Genomic DNA, 22,758 nt, shown 5'->3' on the forward strand with positions numbered 1-22,758 from the left:
TGCTCTGCAGGTCGTGGTGCCGACTGATCCTGAGGAGGAGGAGGAGGAGCAGGCTGGGGGGGGGCGACGAAGAGGAGGAAGAGGAGGGATGAAGCTGCAGAGAGACACTGATTTAGATCAGCTCCATGACAAAACCAGAACCATCAGAACCAGGCGTACCAGGTGGAAGGCTGACGGCATCTGCAGCTGCAGATGGAAGCGCAGCAGGAACAGGAAGTGGTCATGGTTCAAACAGCTGCCGTGTGTCCCTCTGCAGCCACCGTACTGAACACAGAGGATCCAGTTAAAACCCTCAGCAATAAACCAGCCGAACTATCCATCAGTCTGTTTTACTGCATTTATTCCTGAATTATTATCAGGGACCACAAACGGCCCCCGGGACTCACTTTGAACACCTTCCTGCTTCCCGTTGCTATGGCAACACAAACTCACCTGCCGCCTGAGGGTTTCTAAGGCCCGGTGCGTCTGCAGGTGTGTGGGCAGCGGCAGCAGCAGGCGCAGACTGTCCTCCAGGACCCGGTCTCTGGTGATCTGTCCTCTGAAGGCGTCCTCACCCTGAGACGGGACGCTGAGTCCCGGGTCCACCTGGACAGACAGAGACACGCTGACCCCTGCTGGACATTCAGCGTAACCGAACCGGTCCTGAGCTGGTACCACCTGGCAGAACTTTGAGACCAGCGGGTCAGAACCAGCGTGACCAGCAAGGGGCGGCAGAGCTCACCTGGACCACAGCAGGAGAGGCGGCGCCGCTGAACATCAGAGTGAAGGTGAGCAGCTGGAAGCACAGCAGGCAGCTGGACAGAACCAGAACCAGGAGTCAGAACCGGACGGATCCGCAGAGACGAACCTGGGCAGAACCGGGCCTCACCTGCCGCCCGCTGCAGGCTCCTGATTGGTCGACGCCACCTGCAGCACCGCCACCACTGCCCTCTGGACCTGGATCCAGGCCAGCCGGGCCGAGGCCGGCCCGAACCGCTGCAGCAGGAAGGTTCTGATCTGCAGGGCAGGAGGCCAAAAGGTCAGGAGGTTCTACTGACCCGGATCCTACCAGAAGTTCTGGTTCATCACCTGGGTCTGCTGGCCCGGGTCGTTCTCGCTGGCCTTCACCACGATGATGTCATGCAGGAATGATGTCAGAGGGGTCACAGAGGTCACCAGGACAAAGACATTCACCATGGCAACCAGAGCAGGAGAGGGGGCGTGGCTGGGCCTGTCCCGGAAATAGGAAACTGAAAGTTTCACCGTCCAATCAGCAAACATGGGGCTTCCAGGTCCAATCAGACCCGGACCACCTGACGACCCTATGCTCACCTGTTCTGAGCAAAGGGAGGCTTCTGATTGGACGACCCACAGGACACAGGCCTCATGGGAAGATCAGCTTCTAGAGAAAGGTCAAAGGTGAAATACTGCGTTGAGGTTGACTTCTGCTTGACCTGGAACAGACTCACCTGTCAGCTGCAGATAGAAGCGACATCGACCTTCACCTGCATCTGAAAACGCCTCCATCAGCTCAGGTAGCAGGTTCACCTGTACACACACACACACAGGTGAGCTGTGATGTCATCCAGCAGGACTCAGCCTGGACAGATGAGTCTCACCATCTGATGCTGCAGATGTGAGAATCTGATCCTCCTCAAGCAGCTCGGCTCTGAAGAACTGAGACACAGCAGGAGGCTCCACCCACTCACATCTGGAACAGGTGGAGGGGAGGAGTCAGGACAGGTGGAGGGTTCAGGTGGAGTCCTGCAGGGCTCTGTGTTAAGATTTCTCTGTAATCCAGATTATTCCAGTAGATTACAGGACGTTAAATCCTGGATGACAGAAGTTTTTGTTTTTGGATCAGAACCTCTGAACAGAACCTGATCAGTTGATTATTGATCGGGATCAAATGATCCTCCAGTGATGAAGCTTTTAACCAGGATGTCATTTAATCCCACAGGATTTCTTCCTTTAATCTCTGGATTATGGCATAAACGATAAACCTCCATCTGTTTGCTCTGCTCCGTCTTCTCCAACCTGCAGCCCGTTCTGGTTCTGGTTCTGCTGGAGTTTTTCCTCTCCACTGTTGCTACATGCATGCTGAGTTTGAGGGATTGCTGCAAAGTCAATGGCAGCGCCCCCTGCTGGTCAGGAGGCGTGATGCGGCAGGTCAGACAGAAACTTTAATCCAATTAGAACAACTAATCAAACTGGGATTAACTGGGATGATTTGTTGTGAATTGGAGCCACATAAATAAACTGAACTGGACTCCTAGCCCGGTTCTGGACTCTCTGTAGAACCTCAGCAGCAGAGTCCTCTGCCTGATTGTTTCCAGCTGCTGGACAGGAAGTCACATGACAGGAAGTCTCCACCCTCTGTGTGTGTGTGTGTGTGTGTGTTTTCACTGCTCTGTATCCTCAGAAAGCTGCTGGTTTCAGCGAACCGGGTCAAATGGACCTGATATCCCATCTGCTGCAGAACCTGCTGGTGCAGCACAACCTCAGGGTCCGATGGGCCGTGGCGACCCATCAGAACCACGGCCTGCCGCCGGCGCTGAGATGACCGGGCCTGAGGAAACACACAGATCGGCTGATGGTCCAAAATCTGAAGCTGGTCCAAAATCTGAAGCTGGTCCGGTTCTGGTCCAGTTTGCCAGCTCCAGCAGCCTTAAATCTGCTATAAATAATCAGCATTAGCTTATTATTATCGACTGGGCCCACATGATACCAGAACCAGGGTTAATCTGGTGGGTTCTAACAAACTGAGTTTGTTCTCAGAGGGACTGGCTTCAGTCGGTTCTGGTTCTGGTTCAGCTCAGAGGACTGGACCCTCCAGAGAGCAACAGGCCTTTCTGTGTTTCAGCTGTTTAACATTTCAGCAGCTGAATATTAAATGTTTATAGCGAAGCTAAACTTTTAGCCTCTGATTAACATTCAGGATAAATAATCCAACTACTGCTGTTTATTTCTGACTGGGGAAGTTTCCAGGCAGCAGGCCGCATTAAGGAGCAGTAAGAGCCGAGAGAGTTCGGTCCTGTTCTGGTCCGGTCCGGACAGGAAACCGCTGGAGCCGGACTTCCCGCTCCGAAGCAGCTTCAGAAGCAGACGAACCCGGGCCGAAACACTGGCAGCGCCCCAGAACCTGGAACTCCTCCCTCAGGAATATTTTTATCCAGGGTCAAATACCGAGCGGACCCAGCAGAACCGGCGGTCCGGGTTGGCCCATCCAGCTGCCGCTCATCCCGCTGGAGAATTCGGGTCCTAAAAATATTCCAGGCCGGCAGGAATGCGGTCTCCACCGGGAGCTTTCTGATCATGTGATCAATAACTGATTAAATGATTTGAACAGGGAGAATCTGTCTCTTTTTCTCTGATTATAACTTTATAGTTTTTAAGAAATCAATTCTGATTTGGACTACTGCCGGTATCTTTTGTTGCGTTAATATTTTATTTACTCGGAATTCTGATGTTTTTCCAGAACCGACCTGTCGGAGCACATCGGTGCGCAGACGCAGTTCAGGTGAGTCTCACCTGCGTCTCCTCCTGCAGGGCGTCCAGAGCAGAGATCACTCTCCTAGTCTCCATCTCTTCCGACTCGCTCCGGTTCCGGTTCCGGTCCACCTTCAGGGTCTGGTAGCAGAGGTAAAGCAGCGCGAGCAGCAGAACCAGCGGGGCCGCGCACGCGTGCCGCCGCAGCAGCATCCTGAGGAAGAGGAGGCGCCGCATGTGGAGCGGCTTCACTTCTTCACCTCCACCTGGCGAGGAAGAGGAGCAGCTTCATCCAGGAGGTCCGGGTCTCCGCTCGCTGGGTCCGGGCTGCAGCCGCTGCAGTCTGGGGAAAACAAGCTGGAGCTTCACCATCTGGTTCCAGTTAGTCCAGCAGGAGGAGGAGGAGCAGCTCGGGTTTCACTCTTCCTCTGAACTTTCTAAAACAGCAGATTCAGGAGGTCCGCACCTCCTCCTCTTCCTCCCGAAGGAGTTATTTCAGGAACACAAGCGGCTGGTTAAAGAGAAAAGCGGACCTTCGGTTCTGGTTCTTATGACCTAAAGACCGGAACCGGACTCAGTCCGGTTAGTTTTGTTATTCTGGAAATATTTACATTTATTGTTCCTGGTAAAATGTTTTATTTCTGGCTTTTAATTTCAAAAGGTTTAATTTAAACTCAGTTTCCTCCTGATGTCGCTCAAACTTTTCACATTAAGGCACCGTCCGCAAGGGGGCGCTGTTTCCCCGCTAACAGGTTCCACCGTCACAGCATCAAACACCAGAAGCAGCAGCAGATAGAAAACATCCTCAGTTTATTTACCTCACACACACACACACACACACTACATTCAGAAACTGTCCATTTGAGCCACAGAGGCCTCCATAGTTGTAGTCCAGTAGAGTTTGTAGTTCTTTTAGTTGCAGTGAGGGAGCAAAGTCTGATGGGAAACAGTCCAAACTGCAGAGACAGAGAAATCGGATCAGAACCAGAGCAGAGGCAGAAACCTGGCCACTGATGATGTCACAGCTCCTGACCTGTGTGATTGGTCTATTTGTGACGGCTGCCCCTCCTCTTCATGGCGGCCGTGCACTGGGGGCAGAACCACTTCCCCTTGGGAGCCTCGGTCAGGCCCACGCAGCCGTAGTGGAACCATTCGATGGGGCACTGGGGACAGAACCAGGTCAGAACCAGCCAGGCAACTGGTCAACCAGCTGAACATCTGGATACTCACATCTGTGTTGTCACAGCCGACCATCTCTCCATAGGAAACCTGCAGCAGACGGATCCCATTAGACCAGAGCAGAACCAGAGCAGAACCTGCGGGCCGCCAGCCTACCTGGTTGCAGATGCAGTAGCGCGGCTCGTTGGGGTCGTAGGTCCAGTCCACCTGGCTGTTGGCGTCGGCCTCTGGCAGAACCGCAGCCTGCTGGGAAAGCTCCTGGGCCAGCGCCGACGAAGACGAGCAGGAAGACAGCGAGGAAGAGGATGATGACGAAGACGATTGGTGGTTGGAAGACTTGATGGAGCTCCTGGAACCAGAACAGGCGACCCGGTTAGACCCAGTCAGACCCGGTCAGACCCGTCCTGATGTGGGAGGGCCTTACTTGGACTTGCGTCCGCGGGAGTCGGAGGCGGCGCTGGGGGTCAGGTTCTGGGTCAGGGTGGAGGCCAGCGCCGATGAAGAGTAGCCCGAGTTCTCCCGGGTCAGAGAGAACTCCCGACCCAGCTGGAAGTCGTTGTTCTTGATCGCCTCGTAACTCGCCTTCAGGCTGGAGGTCCGTCGGCCCTCCTTCATCTGGGAACCAGAACCAGAACCAATGGAAGACTGGACTTTACTGAGCTTAATGTCAGTAAAGGCTTTCAGTTTTCACTTAAAGGCCTGATGCTTTTCAAAGCTGCAAAAATGTTTTTCCATATAATTGTTCAAACTGTCAATGAACTCACTGACCTCCTCACAATGCTAACTGCTAACAGGTTTCCTCTGTGGATCATCAGCCTGATGGGCTGCCAGACTCCTCTTACCCCCACCAGGCTCCACCTGCCTTCAAATAGGCTAAGTGTCGTCTGTTTATGTTTAGTAGCAAACGGTGATAGCTGAGACCGGTTAAGCTAGGTGTATAGTTAAAGTACTGGTCTCGGTGCAGGTTGTGCTAGCCTGTAGCATCATTGATCTGATTGCTCTGTGACAGTCCAACCTGCACCACCATTAAATATGGAAGCCTTATGGCAAGCTGTTAGCATGTTGTTGACCGTTGAGGCTCTGACCAGGATTGGGTAAAAACAACATGCAGCATCATCAGTGCTGATGATATTGATGATGGGTTCTGGTCTTTTCCCCAGACGCCAACAGGCGCTCAGCGTGTCAGCCATGTTCCCACCTGAGCTGTGGCTTGGACGGCCTGAGCCGCCGCCATGGTGATGGCGCCGGCACCGGCACCAGGCCCGGCGGGTAGCGAGGACAGACTGTAGGACGCCAGCGGCTGGGACGGGTTCACGCTGTAGACGCTGTTGGTGGACGAGGATGTGCTGTTGGCACGGCAACCTGCAGGTGACAGGAACAAGTCAGGACAGGTGCAGGTCCCCAGGTCTGGTTGGGTCCAGGTCCGGTCCAGGTGAGCAGAACCTACCTGGTGTGTTCTCCTTGGAGGCGTCCGATGTGAGTGTGGACAGCAGAGCTTCAGACTTGAACTTCTTCTCTGGAACGTGTTCGGTGGTGTGGTGGGTCGGGGCGCTGTACTTCCTCTCTGGAACAGAACAGAACCGGTTAGAACCGGAGCCGGAGCCGGCCTGCAGGCGGGCGGCTGGACTCACTCTCTGAGCTGCTGTGGGAGTGGACATGGTGGTTGTTGACGGGCTGAGACGGACTGTCCATCTCCAGAGACCCTGAGGACAAAAGCAGAACAAGTCAGCTGACCCAAACCGCCAGAACGGGTCGGACCGGGACACTCACGTCTCTCCAGGATCTCGGTGATCCCAGCGTTGTCAGCCTCCAGCTCCATCTTGAACTTGGCCAGTTCCTGGTCCAGTTTCCTCAGGTGCCGGTCCACCTGAGGACAGAGACAGGAAGCTGAGCTGGAGAGCTGGACTGACAGAACCGGGCTGGGTGGTCAGAACCGGGCTCGATCGCCCCTAGTGGAGATCAGCGGAACATCTCACCAGATCATAAATCTGATTGGCCAGCTGCACCTTCTCATCAGCGTCCTCCAGAGCTTTGTAGTAGTCCTGAAACAGAAGAACAGCAGACGTTCACCAGAACAGAACATCTGGAAGGTTCTGGGTCCAGCCGCTCAGAACATCTGGAAGGTTCTGGGTCCAGCCGCTCAGAACATCTGGAAGGTTCTGGGTCCAGCCGCTCCCACCTTCTTGATGATCTCCATCTGCTCCTCTCTCCACTCCGGCTTGTTCTTCTTGGCGTTGACGAAGAACTCTGTGACCTTCTGCTCCAGCTGGTCTGTGGCATCTGAAACGGGAAGAGAAGCTCTGAGGAGGACCGGGCAGAACCAGGTGATCCATTGGGAGAACAGTATCCATCCCAACAGAAGAATAGCTCGGAACCTGCAGCGTGTTGATCTGAACCAACTCCACTCGGGTTCTATGGGTTCTGCTCTGGTGGCAGCAGAACATCTGCTCCGGTTCTGACAGCGTGGAGCTGAGGTCCTGTCCGAGTTTCTTCCAGCTGCTTTTCTCATTAAAAAAAACTTGTGTGAGAAACGTGTCATTTAAAGAGACAGTACCTGTAGTTTCAGTTTGCTTTAAAACTAGATTATTAGTTACAAGATTTATGGCAATATTTATAAAAACTGGCCAAAACAGAATAAATCCAGGGTGGCCCGCGTTACTATAGTATTACTGCCGGCCTTCCGTAAAAAAAAGAAAGAACTTGAAATGGCAAAATCTTTACTCACTCTTCACAGAAAGTGCTGGAAATGATCCCCTGGTGCGTCAATGCAGTTTTGGGCGCGCCTTAATATACCGTCATATACGCAACGCAACTCAGGGGCACCAATGCTCTGAATCGCCTTCTTGCCTCTCTGGCAGGAAGGCGGGCTACTTTTTCGTGGGCCACCCTGTATTGCCTCAGTGTTATTTCTAATTTCCTCTTTAATTCTTCTGGTTTTTTAATGTGATTTTATGTAACAGAGCAACACAGAGTGACTTCATTTAGAAAGAAAATCCAGTAGAACCCGTTAATCAATTTGCTAAGAACAAAATAATCAATTTAAGAAATCCAGAAGACAGAAGCCATGGAGGAGAAACCGCTAGCAGAAGAAGGCTCTGCTACTTTTTAACCTACATGCAAACACTGAGAGGAGAAAAACCAACACCGCGCATCACCCTGAACACACCTTCGCCATGGTCAAACAAAGTGGTGGCAGCATCATGCTGTGATGGATACAAACACACACCACACTTTACAGATTTTCTCTGTAGAAATGTTGAAAAGCATGATTTTTCTCAGTTCTGCACCATGTTGTGTTGTTCTATCACATAAATCCCAGGAAAAACAGACTAGAGAAATTCAGAAATGTATGTAATAAATCACTGAAAAGGTTGGCAGCTTTTAAAGACACCGTCTTTATCATTTTATTCTAACCGAGTTTTCAAGGAATAAATAAAAATGTTTATTTAGAGCAGGGGTCTCCAAAGTGGGTCCTGGAGGGCCGGCATCCTGTACGTTTTAGTTCTCTCCCTGGTGGCAACAACCTTTTCAGCTTGTCAATGCTCCTCTTTGGCCTTCTAACGAGCCATCATTTGATCCAGGTGTGTTAAACCAGGGAGAGAACTGAAACATGCAGGATGCCGGAACTCCAGGACCCACTTTGGGCACCACTGATTTAGAGTATAAACCAGCTGCAGCAGTTCCTGCTGTGTGTCGGTCGGGGGCGCTGTTGGATCCACAGAGCCTGTAGTAATGGCTGGTTTTCAGCTAGAAAAGCTGAATCTGAGTATCAGCGCCAACTAAAACCTCCCTTGTTTTGACTCAAGTTCTCTATGAGGCACCGTGGTTCCGTGTGTGTGTGAGACGGTGTGTGTGTTTGTGGACCGTACTCTGAACCTGCAGGTCCATCTCCCTCATTTCCGTAAACCTGTCGCGGAGGTCCATGGGAAGCTGCTCGATCACTGCGGGAGGAGAAAAACAGGACATTAACGGTCCGACCGCCAAATGCGACCCATCTACCGCTTATTGAGCCCCCAAACCCCGCAGCCGCTCAGCAACAGCCCCGTACTCACTCTCCAGGTAGTCCTCCAGATACAACATCCTGCTGCTTTTAACCTTTTAGTCGTTTTTATCGACAAAATTCGTCTTTCAAGATGGCGCCTCCAGCCGTGGACTGGCTCAGAAAAAAGACCCTAAAAATAGAAGCAGGGACGCATGACGTCAATTGCCTCCCGTCACCTGATTGGTTTGAAAACATTAAAGATTTTTGATTCGCGGGTTTTAGTGCTGTTGCATCATGGGAGCTGTAGTTTTCTCCATTTCATAATTACCCAGAAATCCAGATTATTTTCCGTTGTTCGATGTATTTTAGATGAGGAATAAAATGTTTTTTATGTTCCTGTTTTGATTCACAGCGACATACTGAATCTGATTCCTCAAAGCTTTAATGTCTCACAGTTTTTATTAACTTTACATGTTTCTTATTTTTACTAATAACTATATTATTTCTGTAGTATATTTTTATAATATAGTATATTTCATATTTGCTGTTCCTATTGGATTGTTACTACAATTATTACCATTATCATAACAAATTAAAAATTCAAAAAATACTTTATTGTTGCTAGAGGGAAAATAAATAAACAGCTGTACATGTGTTTGTTGTTATTATATTTCTTAGCTTGGTCACTATTGTTGTCCTGCTACATTTCATGGTTTCACTACTTCCTATTGATGTTTTAACTCAAGGAAAATGAAATGTCGTAACTCAGAGTTGTGGGCGGCGATACTGTTGCCGTCTAGTAGCAGTCAGTCTCGGGGCGAATCTGAAGAGTCCTCTGACTGAAGGCTGTCTGTCCTGACATGCTAACAGCTCAACAGATGATATTAAACAGCAATGAGTCCTGGATGAAACCATCAGTTGTTGGCAGCGCTGCTAATTCATAAAACCCTGAAAATATTCAAACCTGATTCTGGCTGAAATACTAATTTCAGAGAGTCAGAGTAATAGGTTCAATTAAAACATGACTTTAAACCGGATTAATCTGCAGAGATTTAAACCAGCTAATGGCTCTTAGTTTCCATGGTGACGGGATCTCACATGATAACAGAAATCAGTTGGATCAGCACGGGGTTCTGTTTTCAGTGAATGGGAATGGATGACGTGTCCTCATAAAGATAGCAGCGGAAGCCAGGGTTTGTGTGTGTGTCTGTGCGTGCGCGCGCGTGTGTGTGTGTGTGTGCTTCCTCCCTGCAGCTTCATCCTCTTCCTCACGGCCTGCTGACCCCGCGGCTCCCGGCTGGAGGCGGACACATTCCTCTGTCCTCCCCCAGGACCGGAGCGTGACGGAGGGACAGAGGGCGGGCCGGGCCGGGGGGAGCGGCCCGGGTCGGCTTTATTTAGGAGGACCGGCAGCGGGACGGGACGCTCCAGCTCTCGGGCTCAGCAGCCGGTTCTGGAGCGATAGGAGGTTCTGGAGTAGATCACTGGATGTTTGTGTGCTCTCAGCTGTCACTCCGGTTCTGTTGGACCCGATTAAAAAAGAGGAAGAATGTTGGGTTGGAGAGGATCGGAACCGCCGTCTTCGCCTCGGAGCTGAGCAGAACCAGAACCCGCCTATTGGGGGAGAATGCGGCCCTCCGGTTCCGGTAGCAGCCAACGCTGGGCCGGGGCTGCGCAGTGACATGGGTCCCCGGGCTCCAGGGCCCAGGTGAGGGGCGCCGGGGCGGGCCATGGCCCGGCAGGACGCGGTGAGGTGTCTGCGCTGCCTGCTGTACGCCCTCAACCTGCTGCTCTGGGTGAGCCGCCTCAGCATGATGCTGCCACCGCCAGGAGACAGGGGGCCCGGCTGAAACCCAGCAGAACCAGCAGCCGGTTCCGACTCAGATTAATGTTAAAGTGGAACCGAACCAGGCCGGGCTGCATCTGTCCCAACACGTCTCACATTCTGACGGATATTTATTTCAGACGCAGAACCTGATCCCTGTTTACCTCCCTGTGTGTGTGTGTGTGTGTGTGTGTGTGTGTGTGTGAGCAGCTGATGTCGGTGTGTGTGCTCGGCGTGGCAGCGTGGATCAGAGACACCCTGAGCTCCGTCCTGACCCTGACAGCCCACACCAGGTAAGTCCAGTCTGGTTCTGGAGGTCCTCCTTTCACTCGGAACCGCCTCTCTGGACCAAGCACTCTGCTGGTTCTGATCAGGTTCTGTCTGACCCGACCCAGGGTCCGGACTCATTCTGACAGCACGGTAGTGGCAGCGTGGTGATGTGGTGTTTCCTGCTGCAGGTTGGAGGAAGCCGCCGTCCGTTCGTACTCTGCAGCCGTCCACCCCGTCTTCATCTCCGTCTGCTGCCTCCTCCTCATCCTCAGCATGGTGGGCTACTGCGGCGCGCTGCGCTGCCGCCTGCTGCTGCTCTGCTGGGTACATCTGGAGCACATAGATCTACAACATCTAGCGCATACAGAACATTTGAACAAACTTTGGACCTCAAGCCAGGCTGGACCGGGCCATCAGAACCAGCAGCTAGCACTCAGCTACCAGGTCAGAACAGAACCTTCCAAAACCAGTAGAGCCAGGCGAGGAACCAGAACCTGAAGAGACCAGTGGCGTTCACTCCAGAATCAGCAGACTGGAATTTCTGAACACTTCAGTCGGAACCAGTAGGAACCATTTGGACCTCCTCAGTGACCTGCAGACTGGTTGGTTCTGGTCAGTCATGGTGGTTCTGTTGATGCTCCTGGTTCTGAAGGTCCGTCTCCTGCTCTCTTCCCTGTGGTTCTGGTCCGGTTCCTCACTAAAGAACAGCTCCAGCTCCGGGTTCTGATGGATCTACTCCAGTTTTATTGGCTTATTGATAACTTGTTTGGTTCTGGTCCAGAACGGATGGACTGAGCAGATGATGGTTCTGAGACAGAAGGAGGTCCAGTTCTGACCTGTTTGGGTCTGACTGTGTTCTGCTGTGTTCCAGTACTTCTGCAGCCTGCTGGTGATCTTCTGTGTGGAGCTGGCCTCTGCAGTTTGGACCTACGACGAGGTGAGGAACCGTCACGTTTTCAGAACCACGGGTCAGCAGAACCCGACTAGAACCTCAGAACAATGGCTCTACAGAGGCTTAGCGTCAGAACTTTCTGCTCTGGTTTAATTGTTCTGGATAAAACCTAGGTGAAACTTTCCAACCCGAACCAGGCAATCCCCAGCCGAACCGAACCGGCGTGTAGAGCTGAGCAGCTGCCGGCCCAGAACCAGAGGCTCCAGCCCGACCCGGTTCTAAAAATAACCAGAAATGTGAAACATGTCCGGCCCGCCGCTCTCAGATCAGCTTCCAGTCCCTCCTCCCTCTCCAAAATAAAATAAAAAATAAAAAAATAGTGGTAGACACGGAAAAATTCAAGATGGCCGCGATGGTCGTCAAGGAAATTTTATTATTGCACAATATTTGACTGCATTTATCACATATAAATACTTTTGGTATCAAATCATACATGATTAGACCCACATTATTTACTGATAATAGTTTGATTTTTCAAGATGGCCGCCATAATGGAAATTCATTTTTGTCACTAAAATTGACAATTAGATGAATGTTTGGTGCCAACATATTTTGAACTTTTTATTTTTTCTTGATCTTGTCTCCTTTTTCTGGTAAACATTTTTTTTAAATGGCCGCCATGGTCATTACATCGCAAGTAGTAACTGGAAACTTAGACCCAGTAACCAAAAACAAACATAAAAATGTCAGCAGAAGCTAAAGCTAAACCACTAAAAATACCAGAAGCTAAGCTGCTTAAATGAGATAATGATTGAAATACTAACATCTGCTTGATGAGGAGGCGGCGGACACCTGGTTAGCCTCAGCTAGCGGCTCCTTCAGCTATAATAATAATAATAATAATAATCAATTTAATTTGTACCGCACTTTTCATTAGAAAAAATCTCAAAGTGGTGATGATGGAAACATGCAGGCACAGCCGGACAGCCGAGACCACGATTACTGACAAACGTGTGTGTGTGTGTGTGTGTGTGTGTGCGTGCGTGCAGCCCTCAGTCCAGCGAGCCGACATGATCAGCCTGAAGTCCCGGATGCCGGACTACAGCCTGCAGCGCTACCAGTGGCTCACACACACCTGGGACAGCTTCCAGACACAGGTAACACACACACACACACACACACACACAGACAGCTGCTGTGGTCATGTGACCTGTGCGCCTACAGGTGTGTGTGTGTTGTGATCAGTTTCAGTGCTGTGGGGTGATCTACTTCACCGACTGGCTGGAGATGACAGAGATGGAGTTTCCTCCAGACTCCTGTTGCACCAATCAGTTCCCCGGCTGCGCTGGCCACGCCCACCAGCATGACCTCAGTGATCTGCACCAGGAAGTGAGCCTCGCCGCCTCTGATTGGTCAGGCCTCTCAGCCAATCACAGCTTCCTGTTTGTGTTTCAGGGATGCGGTCCAAAGGTCTACCGCTTCATCCGGGGAACCAAGCCGCTGCAGGTTCTGCGTTTCCTGGGGGTTTCTATCGGCGTGGCGCAGATCCTGGCCATGGCGCTCACCCTCACGCTGCTCTGGGCGCTCTACTACGGCCGTCACCATCAGCAGCCAGACGCATACAGAACCCCTGGGCCGCCTGGAGACTCCGGTTCAGTCGTAGCCACCAACGGAACCAGCGTCGGCGACCGGGTCGGACCCAGAGACCAGAGAGCTGCTGAGGCCGGGCTGGAGGACCTGGAGCCGCCTGGCGCCGCAGGGAAAGGATTATACGGACTCCACCATACAGAACCACAGAATCTGGAGTAATCTGGGATGTAGCCAGAGCTGGAGGCAGCTTGGTGTCCCTGGAGACGGTCTACTGCCAATGGGCTCCATTGGTCTACCGGTCCAGAAAACCACAGAGGAGTCAGACCTGACGAGGCTCTGCAGGATGTTTGCTGTTGCTCCTGCAACCGATCTGTCAGGATAAACGGACCAGAACCGGACCCAGAAACTCCTTCGCGCTGCTCAGACTGGATGGTACCGGGACGGAAATGTCCCCATCAGCTGAGGATGAGTGTCCAGAGGACCAGCAGCAACCTTTGAACCCGTCATCTGTGAAGGTCATTTCCTGAACTGGACTGTTGCTTCTCCCCGTAATGGACGCCTGGACCTGTTGGTGTTGCTGAGGCTGCTGCAGTCTGTCTTAAAGGGTCGTCCGGTTCAGTGAAACCTGCTGGACGATGGTTGGTGTTTGGGTCAGAATGATGGAGGCCAGGAGAAGTGATAATAATGGTCTTTATTGAACAGATAAATAATCACTCCTGTGTTCCACACATGCATGGCTTTATGAAAATATCCTGTGGAACGGAAAACTTCATATCATCACAGATTGGAAGAACATCAGACGTTCACCAGAAACTACGAGATCTTTTACATCCAGAGAGTTGGACTGAATCTATCCGGCCAACCCAGAACCACAGGACCAGGATGAAGGCTGGACCATCATCATCATCACCATCATCACTTCATGCTCCGAAACCAGGAAGTGGTGCAAGGAGGTTCCATCCTCAGCCTGGTCATCATCAGGAGGAGGCGTCCAGTTAAGAGTCGCTCAGGTTTTAAAGACCTTCATGAATCTCATAAAAACATTAGTAACAACAGAACAACTCGTATGAAGAGAAATATTCCAGCCTGTTGCCTCAGTGGGCCGCAGCATCCAGGCAGGAAGTGATGAAGGAGAACTGTTAGCCCCGCTGCATCATGGGCTGTGTAGTTTTTGTAATAAAACCTGTGGATAGCTCAGCAGCGTTCTTAATAAAACACTGGAAGAAGCGACGGATGTGGAAGATCAGAACATGTTTCTGTAAAGTTACACAGTTAATGACATTATTCATTATAAAAGTAGTTAGCTTGCTAATTAAATATTAGTTTCAAACTGTAACATATAAATAAATAATGGTGAAAATATGACTTTAAAAAGTCAATCTCTGTTTTTCTCTGATAACAGGCTAAATAACCAAAATATTGCTGTTAATTTTGGACTGTGGAACTTTACAAACGGCACCTCATGTTTCTGATACGGAGCATCACAGGGTTCAATGTTTGACTGCATTTTCTTTTCCAAATATAAATGCTTCCACTTTTTAATTAGTTTTTCATTCATAAATAATTTCAGTACAAACGTTCATCTTTACGGAGATGATGATCAGCGATTTATCCACAAGTCCTGATGAATCCAGAAAGTTAAGCAGACTTCAGGTTTATGTTGGAGACGTGGCATCAGACTTGACCTGTGGCCAGAACCGTGTTTAGAATCTCCTGAAGCCGTTCTGCTGCGCTTTGGTCTGAATCATCAGATAAATAATCTTCGATGCTTTCTGTGCTTTGAAAAGTTGCTGTGTTTTTTGGAAAAGCTGTTAATAATTCATTGTTTCTAAATTAGTAAAATGAAAAAATGGTCCCAGAATGTTCAGACTGAACTGATGTTCCAATGAAGTCAATCATTTCGGTTCGGTTTCGGTTCTGGAAGCCTTTTGTTCTGGTCAATGGTGGAGCCACTGGATCAGACCATTAGAACCAAACCAACAGAACCAACAATGGACCAGAACCTTTCCACATCATCGTTTGTACAAACAATTTCTGTACAGCAGAGAGAAAAGGTCGGTTCTGACAGGAGCTAGGCCCGTTTGGACCGGCCTTCACCACATCCATGCAGAGGAGGGATCCCACCCATCCAGGAAAAGTAACAGAGCATGCTCTTTGGGTCAGGGGTCAAGCCGGTCACACTACAGGTCAGTTCTGCAGAATCAGACTGAACCAGGACAGCAACAGGGAGCAAGAAGGTAACTTAGAAAATAACATCAGCTCCGCATATAGAAAAGAATTAATGAAATAACCTTGAACGCAGAGACTCCGTGCTCTGAGCTAACTGCTAGCTGCTAACAGCTGCCATCCTCTAAGCTAGAAGCTAGCTGTGCTCTAAACTAGCAGCTAACAGGCCGTTTCCACAAATTTTTTTAAAATTTCTATTCAGTTTTATTCTAATAAACAACGAAGGACAATAATCCTCTCAACCCTTTTCCTCTCAGATGTGCCGTGATAGAGCACAGCGTTCAGGAGCATGCTGTAAATCCCAGCGCTAGCTCAGGACACTCAACATGACTGTTTAGCATGCATAGGCAGAAAGATTAAATAATAATAAAGTCTCCAAATAAAGACATCACAGCAAATCAATTCTCTGCTAAGCACCAAAAACAACCCATCATGTCGTCTCACATAGCAACCAAATTTAAAACCTGGGTTGCAGCAGACGGCTGCTCGGTCAGCTCATTCACAATCATCTGAAGGAAACCCGGCTGTATCCTGGCTCTAGTTCTCCCCCATTATCCTCCCGTTATGCTGCCTCCTGGTGGTGAGCTGGCTGAAGTTTTCAGCTATTTCTGTTTTCGGTCTTTAAAAGCTGCTCACTGCTTGCTCTTTGTTCTTTGGTTAAGACAGTGCTTCTCAAATCCAGTCCTCAGGCCCCCCTGCTCTGCATGTTTTAGATGTGCCTCTACTCCAGAACAGCTGATTCAAATGATTACATGACCATCAAGTGCTACAGACGCTTGTTAATCACAAAAAAATTCAATCCAGGTGTGTGGCAGAAGGGAAACACCTAAAACATGCAGGGCAGGGGGGACCGGAAATGAGAAACACTGGGTTAAGAACAAAAGCTACTGGAATAAGTAGTTCCCGGGGCAGAGGGCTGGAGATGTTTTCAGTGTTGAACAAGAAGAAGATGTTTGGTTATTTTGGGGTTCCTTAGGTCAACGTTGGGTCATGACCCAAAGTGGGATATCCCAGTAAAATCACTGGAAACCCTGAGTGGCTCAGTAATATGGCCTCCGACCTAGTAGAACCAGTGGAACCAACAGGCCTGCAGGCTCCGGTTGGTTTGTTCCTAACTAGATTGTTTCCAGTGTTTCTGCTGAAGATTCCCCAGACTCCTGCAGATGTGGCTGGACCTGGAACCCAGCGTAATTACAGCAGTGTTAGTGTTTCAGTTGAAGACGTTCCTCTCTGGGACGTCCTCCTGCTGTCAGCCCCTTGGCCGGCTGAACTCTAGAGAGCAGAGACCCGGACGATGTTGGCCTGGTAGTGATCGGGAGAACCGGAGGACCGGTCTCCGTCTGGAGTGGTGTTAGGTGTGGAAATGCTGGCGACAGCCGGGGAAAGGTACGGCGGCTCACAGTTCAGAGGGAGCGTCTCTTCAAACTTGGCGTTCAGACTGGATCGACTGGGACAGGATGATAAACAGGAGAAGGTTCTGGAGTTAACATCTGGAGTCAATATTTGGTCATTTAGATTTTGTTTCACAATAAATGATTTATGAGTATTGTGGCTCTCCTGTGAAGTTTCAGTCAGTCAGTATTACACCCCTGCCTCTCAGTTGTCCATTAGGGTAACGGGTCAGGGCTCAGACAGGTAAAACAGTTCAGGTGTCCATTAGGTCTGATTGTTTAGGATGCAGGTAACATCTCTGATCTTCTATCAGTTGTCACCTCATGGCTGAAACTGAAAAATCAGGAGCTGGTTCCCAGTCCTCCCACAGACATACATACTCTGTATTCCTGCCATCTGACTCTGCATGGGACCTAGGGCTGTTGTAAAAGAATATATTAGTAATCGAGTACACTATAGAACAGGGGTGTCAAACTCCAGTCCTCAAGGGCCGCTGTCCTGCAGTGTTTAGATGTGCCACAGGTAAAAACCAGTGGAATGAAATGGCTTAATTACCTCCTCCCTGTGTAGATCGGTTCTCCTGAGCCTTGCTAATAACCTAATTATTCTTTTCAGGTGTGGTGCAGCAGAGGCACATCTAAAAGTTGCAGGACAGCGGCCCTGGAGGACTGGAGTTTGACACCCCTGCTATAGAATATTTGTACGATTATCCGAGGAATCAGAGATCTCTCACTCTCTCTCTGTGACGACGCTATTCCGACGCCACAAAAGCTGTCGTAGTTCAACCATCGCACCGCAGAATTCAACAATCCTCCCCTAAACCCTCACAAAATGTCGCACAATTCAACACCAGGCCGCCGGCACTTCACAGCAACTCATAGGTGGAAGTAAGAGCGCTGGCCTCACAGATAATCACCCGGCCAGAACATGGTGCGCTACATAATAAAACATAAATTAACAAAGCTTCGAGTCAGATAAATTGTCGTAGACGAATTTTAATAGTCGAGGTACTCGAATCATTCGAGGAATCATTTTAGCCCTAATGGGAACGCTCCATCACCTGACCAGCTGCTGCCATGTGTTTGCTCAGTACAGCTGCAGAGAACAGATCAGAACTTCCTCTCTGTGGCTCAGCAGCTGAAAAGTTGATCTCTGAATCAATCTATGATGTGGGACCTTCACAGTTGCTGAAATCTCCACAGATACGGTGGATCTAAAAGCTCCTCAATGTCTCAGAGATTCTGATTCTTTCAGAGCAGCAGTCTCAAACTCCAATCCACAAGAGCCAGTGTCCTGCAACTTTTTGATGATCTAAACCCAAATAAAACCCCAGAACCTGTTTTAGAATCTCTAGAACCTGCGACTCCTCATCTAAGCTGTGACCTTTCATGATCTTCTGAAGGTTCCTGATGCTGAGGAACCTGAATATCAGGAACCTCCATGAGGATAAGGAGCCATGACCACCTTGATGGATCTGCACCAACCTGTTGGTGATTGGCCGCTCCCTGATCTGGATGTTGCTCAGCTCCTGGACGCTGCCCTGCAGCCCCAGACACATGTTGGAGTTGGGGATGTTGAAGGTCTTCCTTATCTTGCGGCCACAGCAGGAGAAACCATGAGGTGAGGATGAGGAGATGGAGGAAGATGGAGACAGCTGCTTTACCGGACTTAGGTCCCTGCAGCTCCACTCAAACAACTTTTCGTCCACAAACTCGTGGTTCTGAGGAGCAAAGAGGAGGTGAGAAGGTCATGGGCTGACTTCAGGGGCGGGTTCTCTCTGACCTCAGGTTCTCACCGTGGTTTTCTCCAGGCAGTTGAGCAGGTGGTGATGTTGCAGCTCAAAGGTGGGGTTGATCTTACACACCAGTGCTTGGCCTGCTTCTTTGGATGCCTGTAGGACACAAAGATAGCCATTATCTGAGCCACCATGCTGTGATGGACACATCCGGATTGGACCAGCATCAGCGCATTCAGAGGACCCCAGCTGTTAACCCCCAGCAGCAGGTTTCAGGCTGAATGTGACCCAGAGGGACAGAGTCAGGACATCTGACCTGGAGTTGCTGCTCAAAGCTTTGTCTCAGACAGAGAAGGTTCAGAAAAAACTGATCATGAGGATCTTACAGGTGGAGGGAAACACCTGATGTCTGCAGAAGAACCTCCATTGACCAATAGCCAGAGCTGCTGCTTCTGCTGCAGAGCCTCGCCTGGAGGACTGTGGCTGGGACAGAGATCTGCTACAACACCACACCAGCTGATTGGCTCCTCGGCCTGTTCTCTGGGTCACAATGACCCTGCATGCTGATTGGTTCATTCCTCCACATGCTGACAGAATAAACCAGTGGTCTCAAACTCCAGGCCATCCAGGTTTGGTCTCCTGCAGCGTCTCTCTGCCTCTCTGCTTCTCCAGTATTCGCTCTGGACTGCTCCAGGCAATTCAGACTTTTAAGTCAAGTTAGAGAAGGGGCACATCTCGAAGCTTCAGGACTTCGGCACTAGAGGAGTCCAGTTTGAGACCACTGAGGTAGAGAAGTACAGAAGCAACAGCCATTCATGTTAATCTCAGCAGCTGCTTGGTTTCAGGCGGCTTAGAGAGCAGTAGGAGGTTTCTGATGACCGGATCAGTGCTGGACCGGACCAGCGATGTGAAACGGTCGCTGGTGTGAACCTGCAGATATGAGTCGTTGGTCAGACCAACCTGGGACTGAAGTTTCATCTCTTCTGTCCCTGTACCAGGTGAAAATCCAACCAAAACAAACCCTGAGGAGTAACCTGAACGCTAACTTGGACGCCCCTCAAGCATAAACAAGAGGTCACGAGGTCAGGAGGTCGTCCATGATGGGACGAATGAGCAGCAGTGCCCTGCAGATGGATCTGAACACTTCTGACCTGCTGGAGGCTGAAGCAGTCGCTTCAGGCTGCACCATGTGGCGCTGAAGGACCCACACAAACTGAAGCCTAGTGGGCAAAAGGCGGAACTACAGGCTGCTGTCTGAGCATGATCCAACCGAGTTCTGGACCCGGACACAAGCAGACCATCTCTGATCTTTGACCTTTGACTGCTGCAGGTTCACTGAAAACACCGCACATGCAGCAACTTGTACCCACTCAACCTGACAGGGAGAGAGGCGGGGCCTGGTCTCCATGGTTACCTCCAGATCTGGACCAACCAGCTGCTGCCTGCGTTTGTACTGCATATAAGCTCTAGCTTCCAGGAGCACACACACACACACACACACACACACACACACACACACACACACACACACACACACACACACACACACAGCAGAGGTCAGGCCCCTGAAGGGCTGCAGATTTGGTTCTTCTCACCTGGATCCAGGTGATGAAGGTCAGGTGAGGCTTTTTGTTTTGATGTTGTGTTCCAGTTGCACTCAGAAGTGGTAAATTCCAGCTTCCCAGTGGGAAAGTCAACTGGAACGCTACCTACTGGGAAACTGGGAGCCACACCAACCCCCAGATACGACTAGCAAGGCAGACTTCCTGCTAAAACATGGCCGCTCCTCACATCATCAGCTGACTCAGTATGAGGAAGACTCTGCAGGTGTGAGGAAGGCCCGTACCTTTTGCGCTCGCCTCTTCTCGGCTCTCTGGCTCTGGTGGTAGATGCGGCTGAAATTGGACACAATGACGGGGACGGGCAGGGCGATGACCAGCACGCCGCTCAGGGAGCAGATGGAGCCGAAGATCTTCCCCATGATGGTCTTTGGGACCATGTCGCCGTATCTGAGGGGACAGAAGGTCAAGGGTCAGACCTGGTTCTGCTTTAGGGGACGACTAAAGGCTTCAGCACCAAAACATCCAGAAACTCAGATCTGCTGAACTGAGACTCTTTCCTCTGATCCAGTTCATGGTGACCTGAGATATTTAAAGGTCCGACATGACGGATCTGCTGCCCTCTAGTGGTCAACTCAGAGAATAACCTGCAGATATGAGTCAGACCGAGACATTCATTCATTCAGATGGAAAACGCCTCCAGGGATCTATAGAAATATCGCAGCTCCACAAAGCCTTCATCTCCCGTTTGCTACATCCAGAAACACCAGGCCACTTGAACCAAGAATAATGGGCTGGATCTAACCGGGCCAGAACCCTCAGCAGGTCAAAGGTCAGTACTAATGGTTCTGCTTTAACCCATTTTACTGAAAGTTTATTTACAATCACACTTATAACCTGAGATGATCAAAGGCAGAGAAACAAAAAACAGAAAACAAAATAATTATAAAATAATTATAAAACTAGCAGAAACTAATAAGAATAAAAAACAAAACAATTAATTTGAGCTGCAGAGATTTATCAGAAAAAACAACTAAAATCTGCTTTTTATTTCATTTAATCCTATTTCACTCTGGGTTTACTACACGACCCGGTTCCGGTCCACAGAACTGCCAGTTTAAAGAAGCAGTCTGGAATCCTGATCTATATACAGAGATCAGCATCTATCTGCTCTACATCTATCAGGAAGATTCTGGTTGAATTCTACAGGAAACTGACCCACAGAACCAGAACCAGTTCCTGAGATGGAAACATGGCAGTTGCTCTGAACTGCCATGTTTGTGTGTGTGTCAGTGTGTGTGTGTGTCAGTGTGTGTGTGTGTCAGTGTGTGTGTGTAAACATGAACAGCAGCAGGTGTTGAGCGTTGCAGAAAGCCTCACTGCTCCTCAATCATTCATGTCTCTGTGAACAAACGGGTACAGCAGCAGGAGCTGACAGGACACACACACTGACACACACACACTGATACACACTGAGACACACACACTGATACACACTGAGACACACACACTGATACACACTGACACACTCTCCCTGCTGTTCATAATAGATGAGTGTTTTCTGTTTCCTGTCAGTCTGACTGACGGAGCTTCAAGCTTTTACTGAGAAGCTTCCTGCTGGTTCTGGTTCAGACCCACTGGGTCCAGACCTGCTGGTTCTGCTCCAGGTCAGAACTTTGCATCTGGAGGGAGGTAAATGTGTTAAGCTGATCGGCTGGATTAAGATGTTTACTACTCATCATCCGACCCTCGGATTAACGGACCGGACCGGACCGGACCGAACCAGAACATCTCCTCTGCTGGCACTAAGCCTCAGCTGGCAGATGGGCCACCTTACAACAACAGAACCAGAACCAAAACCAGCTCTGAAACATGAGCCTCCAACATAAACCAGTTTGGATCCAAACCAAACCAAACTGGAAACCAGCTGGTGTCGACGTCAGACAGAAAAGGTCCAGAAACATTAGACTAAGGTCAGAACAGCTGACCCGGCCCCAGTCCAGTGTTCCTTAGACCGAGTCACCATGCATCTAAACTACATGTCTGGTAGTTTGTTCCCATGTGATTCTTGGAATAGTCTGAATGAAAACAGAAACTGAAGCTCATTCACTAACATGTCTATTAACATTTACTAACATGTCTATTAACATTTACTAACATGTCTATTAACATTTACTAATATGTCTATTAACATTTACTAACATGTCTATTAATATTGACTAACATGTTTATTAACATTCACTAACATGTTTATTAACCAATTTAATCCCAAATTTTTCCCAAACATGTAAATATGAAAATCCGATGTCATTGATAGCCCTTTGAACTAATCAGGGAAATAATTTTAAAAATTGTGGAAAAGTATGTAAAAAAGTGTGTTTTATGTTCGGTCACAATTGTGACCGGTGGGATAATATGGTGTTCTAATACTAAGATGAGCTAAAAGTGCTTTTTCCAAATAGACATGATCATAATATGTGATCATATTACATATTATATATATGTAATATATATAATATGTATACATTATATCTTGCTGTGGCAAGATATAATGTATATATCTTGCCACAGCAAGATATATACATTACTTTAGTGCAACATTTGCTCTGTACAGTACAAATTTGACTATCTGTATATTCT

The 22,758-nt window shown here is 49.5% G+C and overlaps 4 protein-coding genes and 1 long non-coding RNA gene across 8 annotated transcripts in view; 2 read left to right on the forward strand and 3 right to left on the reverse strand.

Annotated features, from left to right (window-relative positions):
- The window catches only part of cped1 (cadherin-like and PC-esterase domain containing 1), a 19,230-nt gene extending 15,288 nt beyond the window's left edge, over positions 1-3,942 (reverse strand). The window contains exons 1-11 of one of the 2 annotated variants that reach the window (XM_015021115.1): positions 3,509-3,942; positions 2,386-2,531; positions 1,599-1,690; positions 1,449-1,527; positions 1,312-1,381; positions 1,069-1,210; positions 869-996; positions 722-794; positions 433-585; positions 160-264; positions 1-94 (exon numbers count right to left, since the gene is read on the reverse strand). In XM_015021115.1, the coding sequence (XP_014876601.1) occupies positions 1-94; positions 160-264; positions 433-585; positions 722-794; positions 869-996; positions 1,069-1,210; positions 1,312-1,381; positions 1,449-1,527; positions 1,599-1,690; positions 2,386-2,531; positions 3,509-3,705 (1,279 nt within the window). In that variant the 5' untranslated portion in view covers positions 3,706-3,942. Of the gene's footprint in view, positions 95-159; positions 265-432; positions 586-721; positions 795-868; positions 997-1,068; positions 1,211-1,311; positions 1,382-1,448; positions 1,528-1,598; positions 1,691-2,385; positions 2,549-3,508 lie in introns of both variants that reach the window. The other variant, XM_015021116.1, reaches the window with a different exon arrangement.
- Positions 3,943-4,261: 319 nt separating this feature from the next.
- Positions 4,262-8,831, reverse strand: ing3 (inhibitor of growth family, member 3). 2 transcript variants are annotated; one of them, XM_015021110.1, is made up of 12 exons: positions 8,700-8,831; positions 8,517-8,588; positions 6,827-6,927; positions 6,624-6,689; positions 6,418-6,514; positions 6,279-6,350; positions 6,095-6,211; positions 5,846-6,009; positions 5,072-5,262; positions 4,804-4,996; positions 4,699-4,737; positions 4,515-4,631 (listed from the first exon to the last, which is right to left on the reverse strand). In XM_015021110.1, exons 1-12 carry the CDS (start codon positions 8,725-8,727, stop codon positions 4,515-4,517), a joined length of 1,257 nt encoding a protein of 418 aa, XP_014876596.1. In that variant the 5' UTR covers positions 8,728-8,831. The 2 variants fall into 2 exon arrangements, with proteins under 2 accessions (XP_014876595.1, XP_014876596.1); XM_015021109.1 differs by lacking the exons at positions 8,517-8,588; positions 8,700-8,831 and adding an exon at positions 4,262-4,424 and having other exon boundaries at positions 4,502-4,631; positions 6,827-8,154.
- Positions 6,664-6,917, forward strand: LOC106938911 (uncharacterized). The gene is made up of 2 exons (XR_001422717.1): positions 6,664-6,737; positions 6,804-6,917. It is a non-coding gene; the product is annotated as an uncharacterized LOC106938911 (long non-coding RNA).
- A 321-nt stretch (positions 8,832-9,152) lies between the features above and the next one.
- On the forward strand, positions 9,153-13,504 carry tspan12 (tetraspanin 12). Of its 2 annotated transcripts, XM_015021112.1 has the most exons (7): positions 9,157-10,425; positions 10,665-10,747; positions 10,913-11,048; positions 11,596-11,661; positions 12,666-12,773; positions 12,862-13,005; positions 13,072-13,504. In XM_015021112.1, the coding sequence occupies exons 1-7, from the start codon at positions 10,360-10,362 to the stop codon at positions 13,423-13,425; spliced, it is 957 nt and encodes a 318-aa protein (XP_014876598.1). In that variant the 5' UTR covers positions 9,157-10,359; the 3' UTR covers positions 13,426-13,504. The 2 variants fall into 2 exon arrangements, with proteins under 2 accessions (XP_014876599.1, XP_014876598.1); XM_015021113.1 differs by lacking the exon at positions 11,596-11,661 and having other exon boundaries at positions 9,153-10,425.
- Positions 13,505-14,346: 842 nt separating this feature from the next.
- Positions 14,347-21,063, reverse strand: LOC106938910 (potassium voltage-gated channel subfamily D member 2). The gene is made up of 4 exons (XM_015021114.1): positions 20,406-21,063; positions 18,620-18,715; positions 18,309-18,544; positions 14,347-16,879 (listed from the first exon to the last, which is right to left on the reverse strand). The coding sequence occupies exons 1-4, from the start codon at positions 20,556-20,558 to the stop codon at positions 16,705-16,707; spliced, it is 660 nt and encodes a 219-aa protein (XP_014876600.1). The 5' UTR covers positions 20,559-21,063; the 3' UTR covers positions 14,347-16,704.
- Positions 21,064-22,758: the final 1,695 nt, after the last annotated feature.

Source organism: Poecilia latipinna, unplaced genomic scaffold (genome assembly GCF_001443285.1).
Source record: "Poecilia latipinna isolate Pla-1442-1.1 unplaced genomic scaffold, P_latipinna-1.0 Scaffold2724, whole genome shotgun sequence".
Lineage (NCBI taxonomy): Eukaryota > Metazoa > Chordata > Actinopteri > Cyprinodontiformes > Poeciliidae > Poecilia > Poecilia latipinna.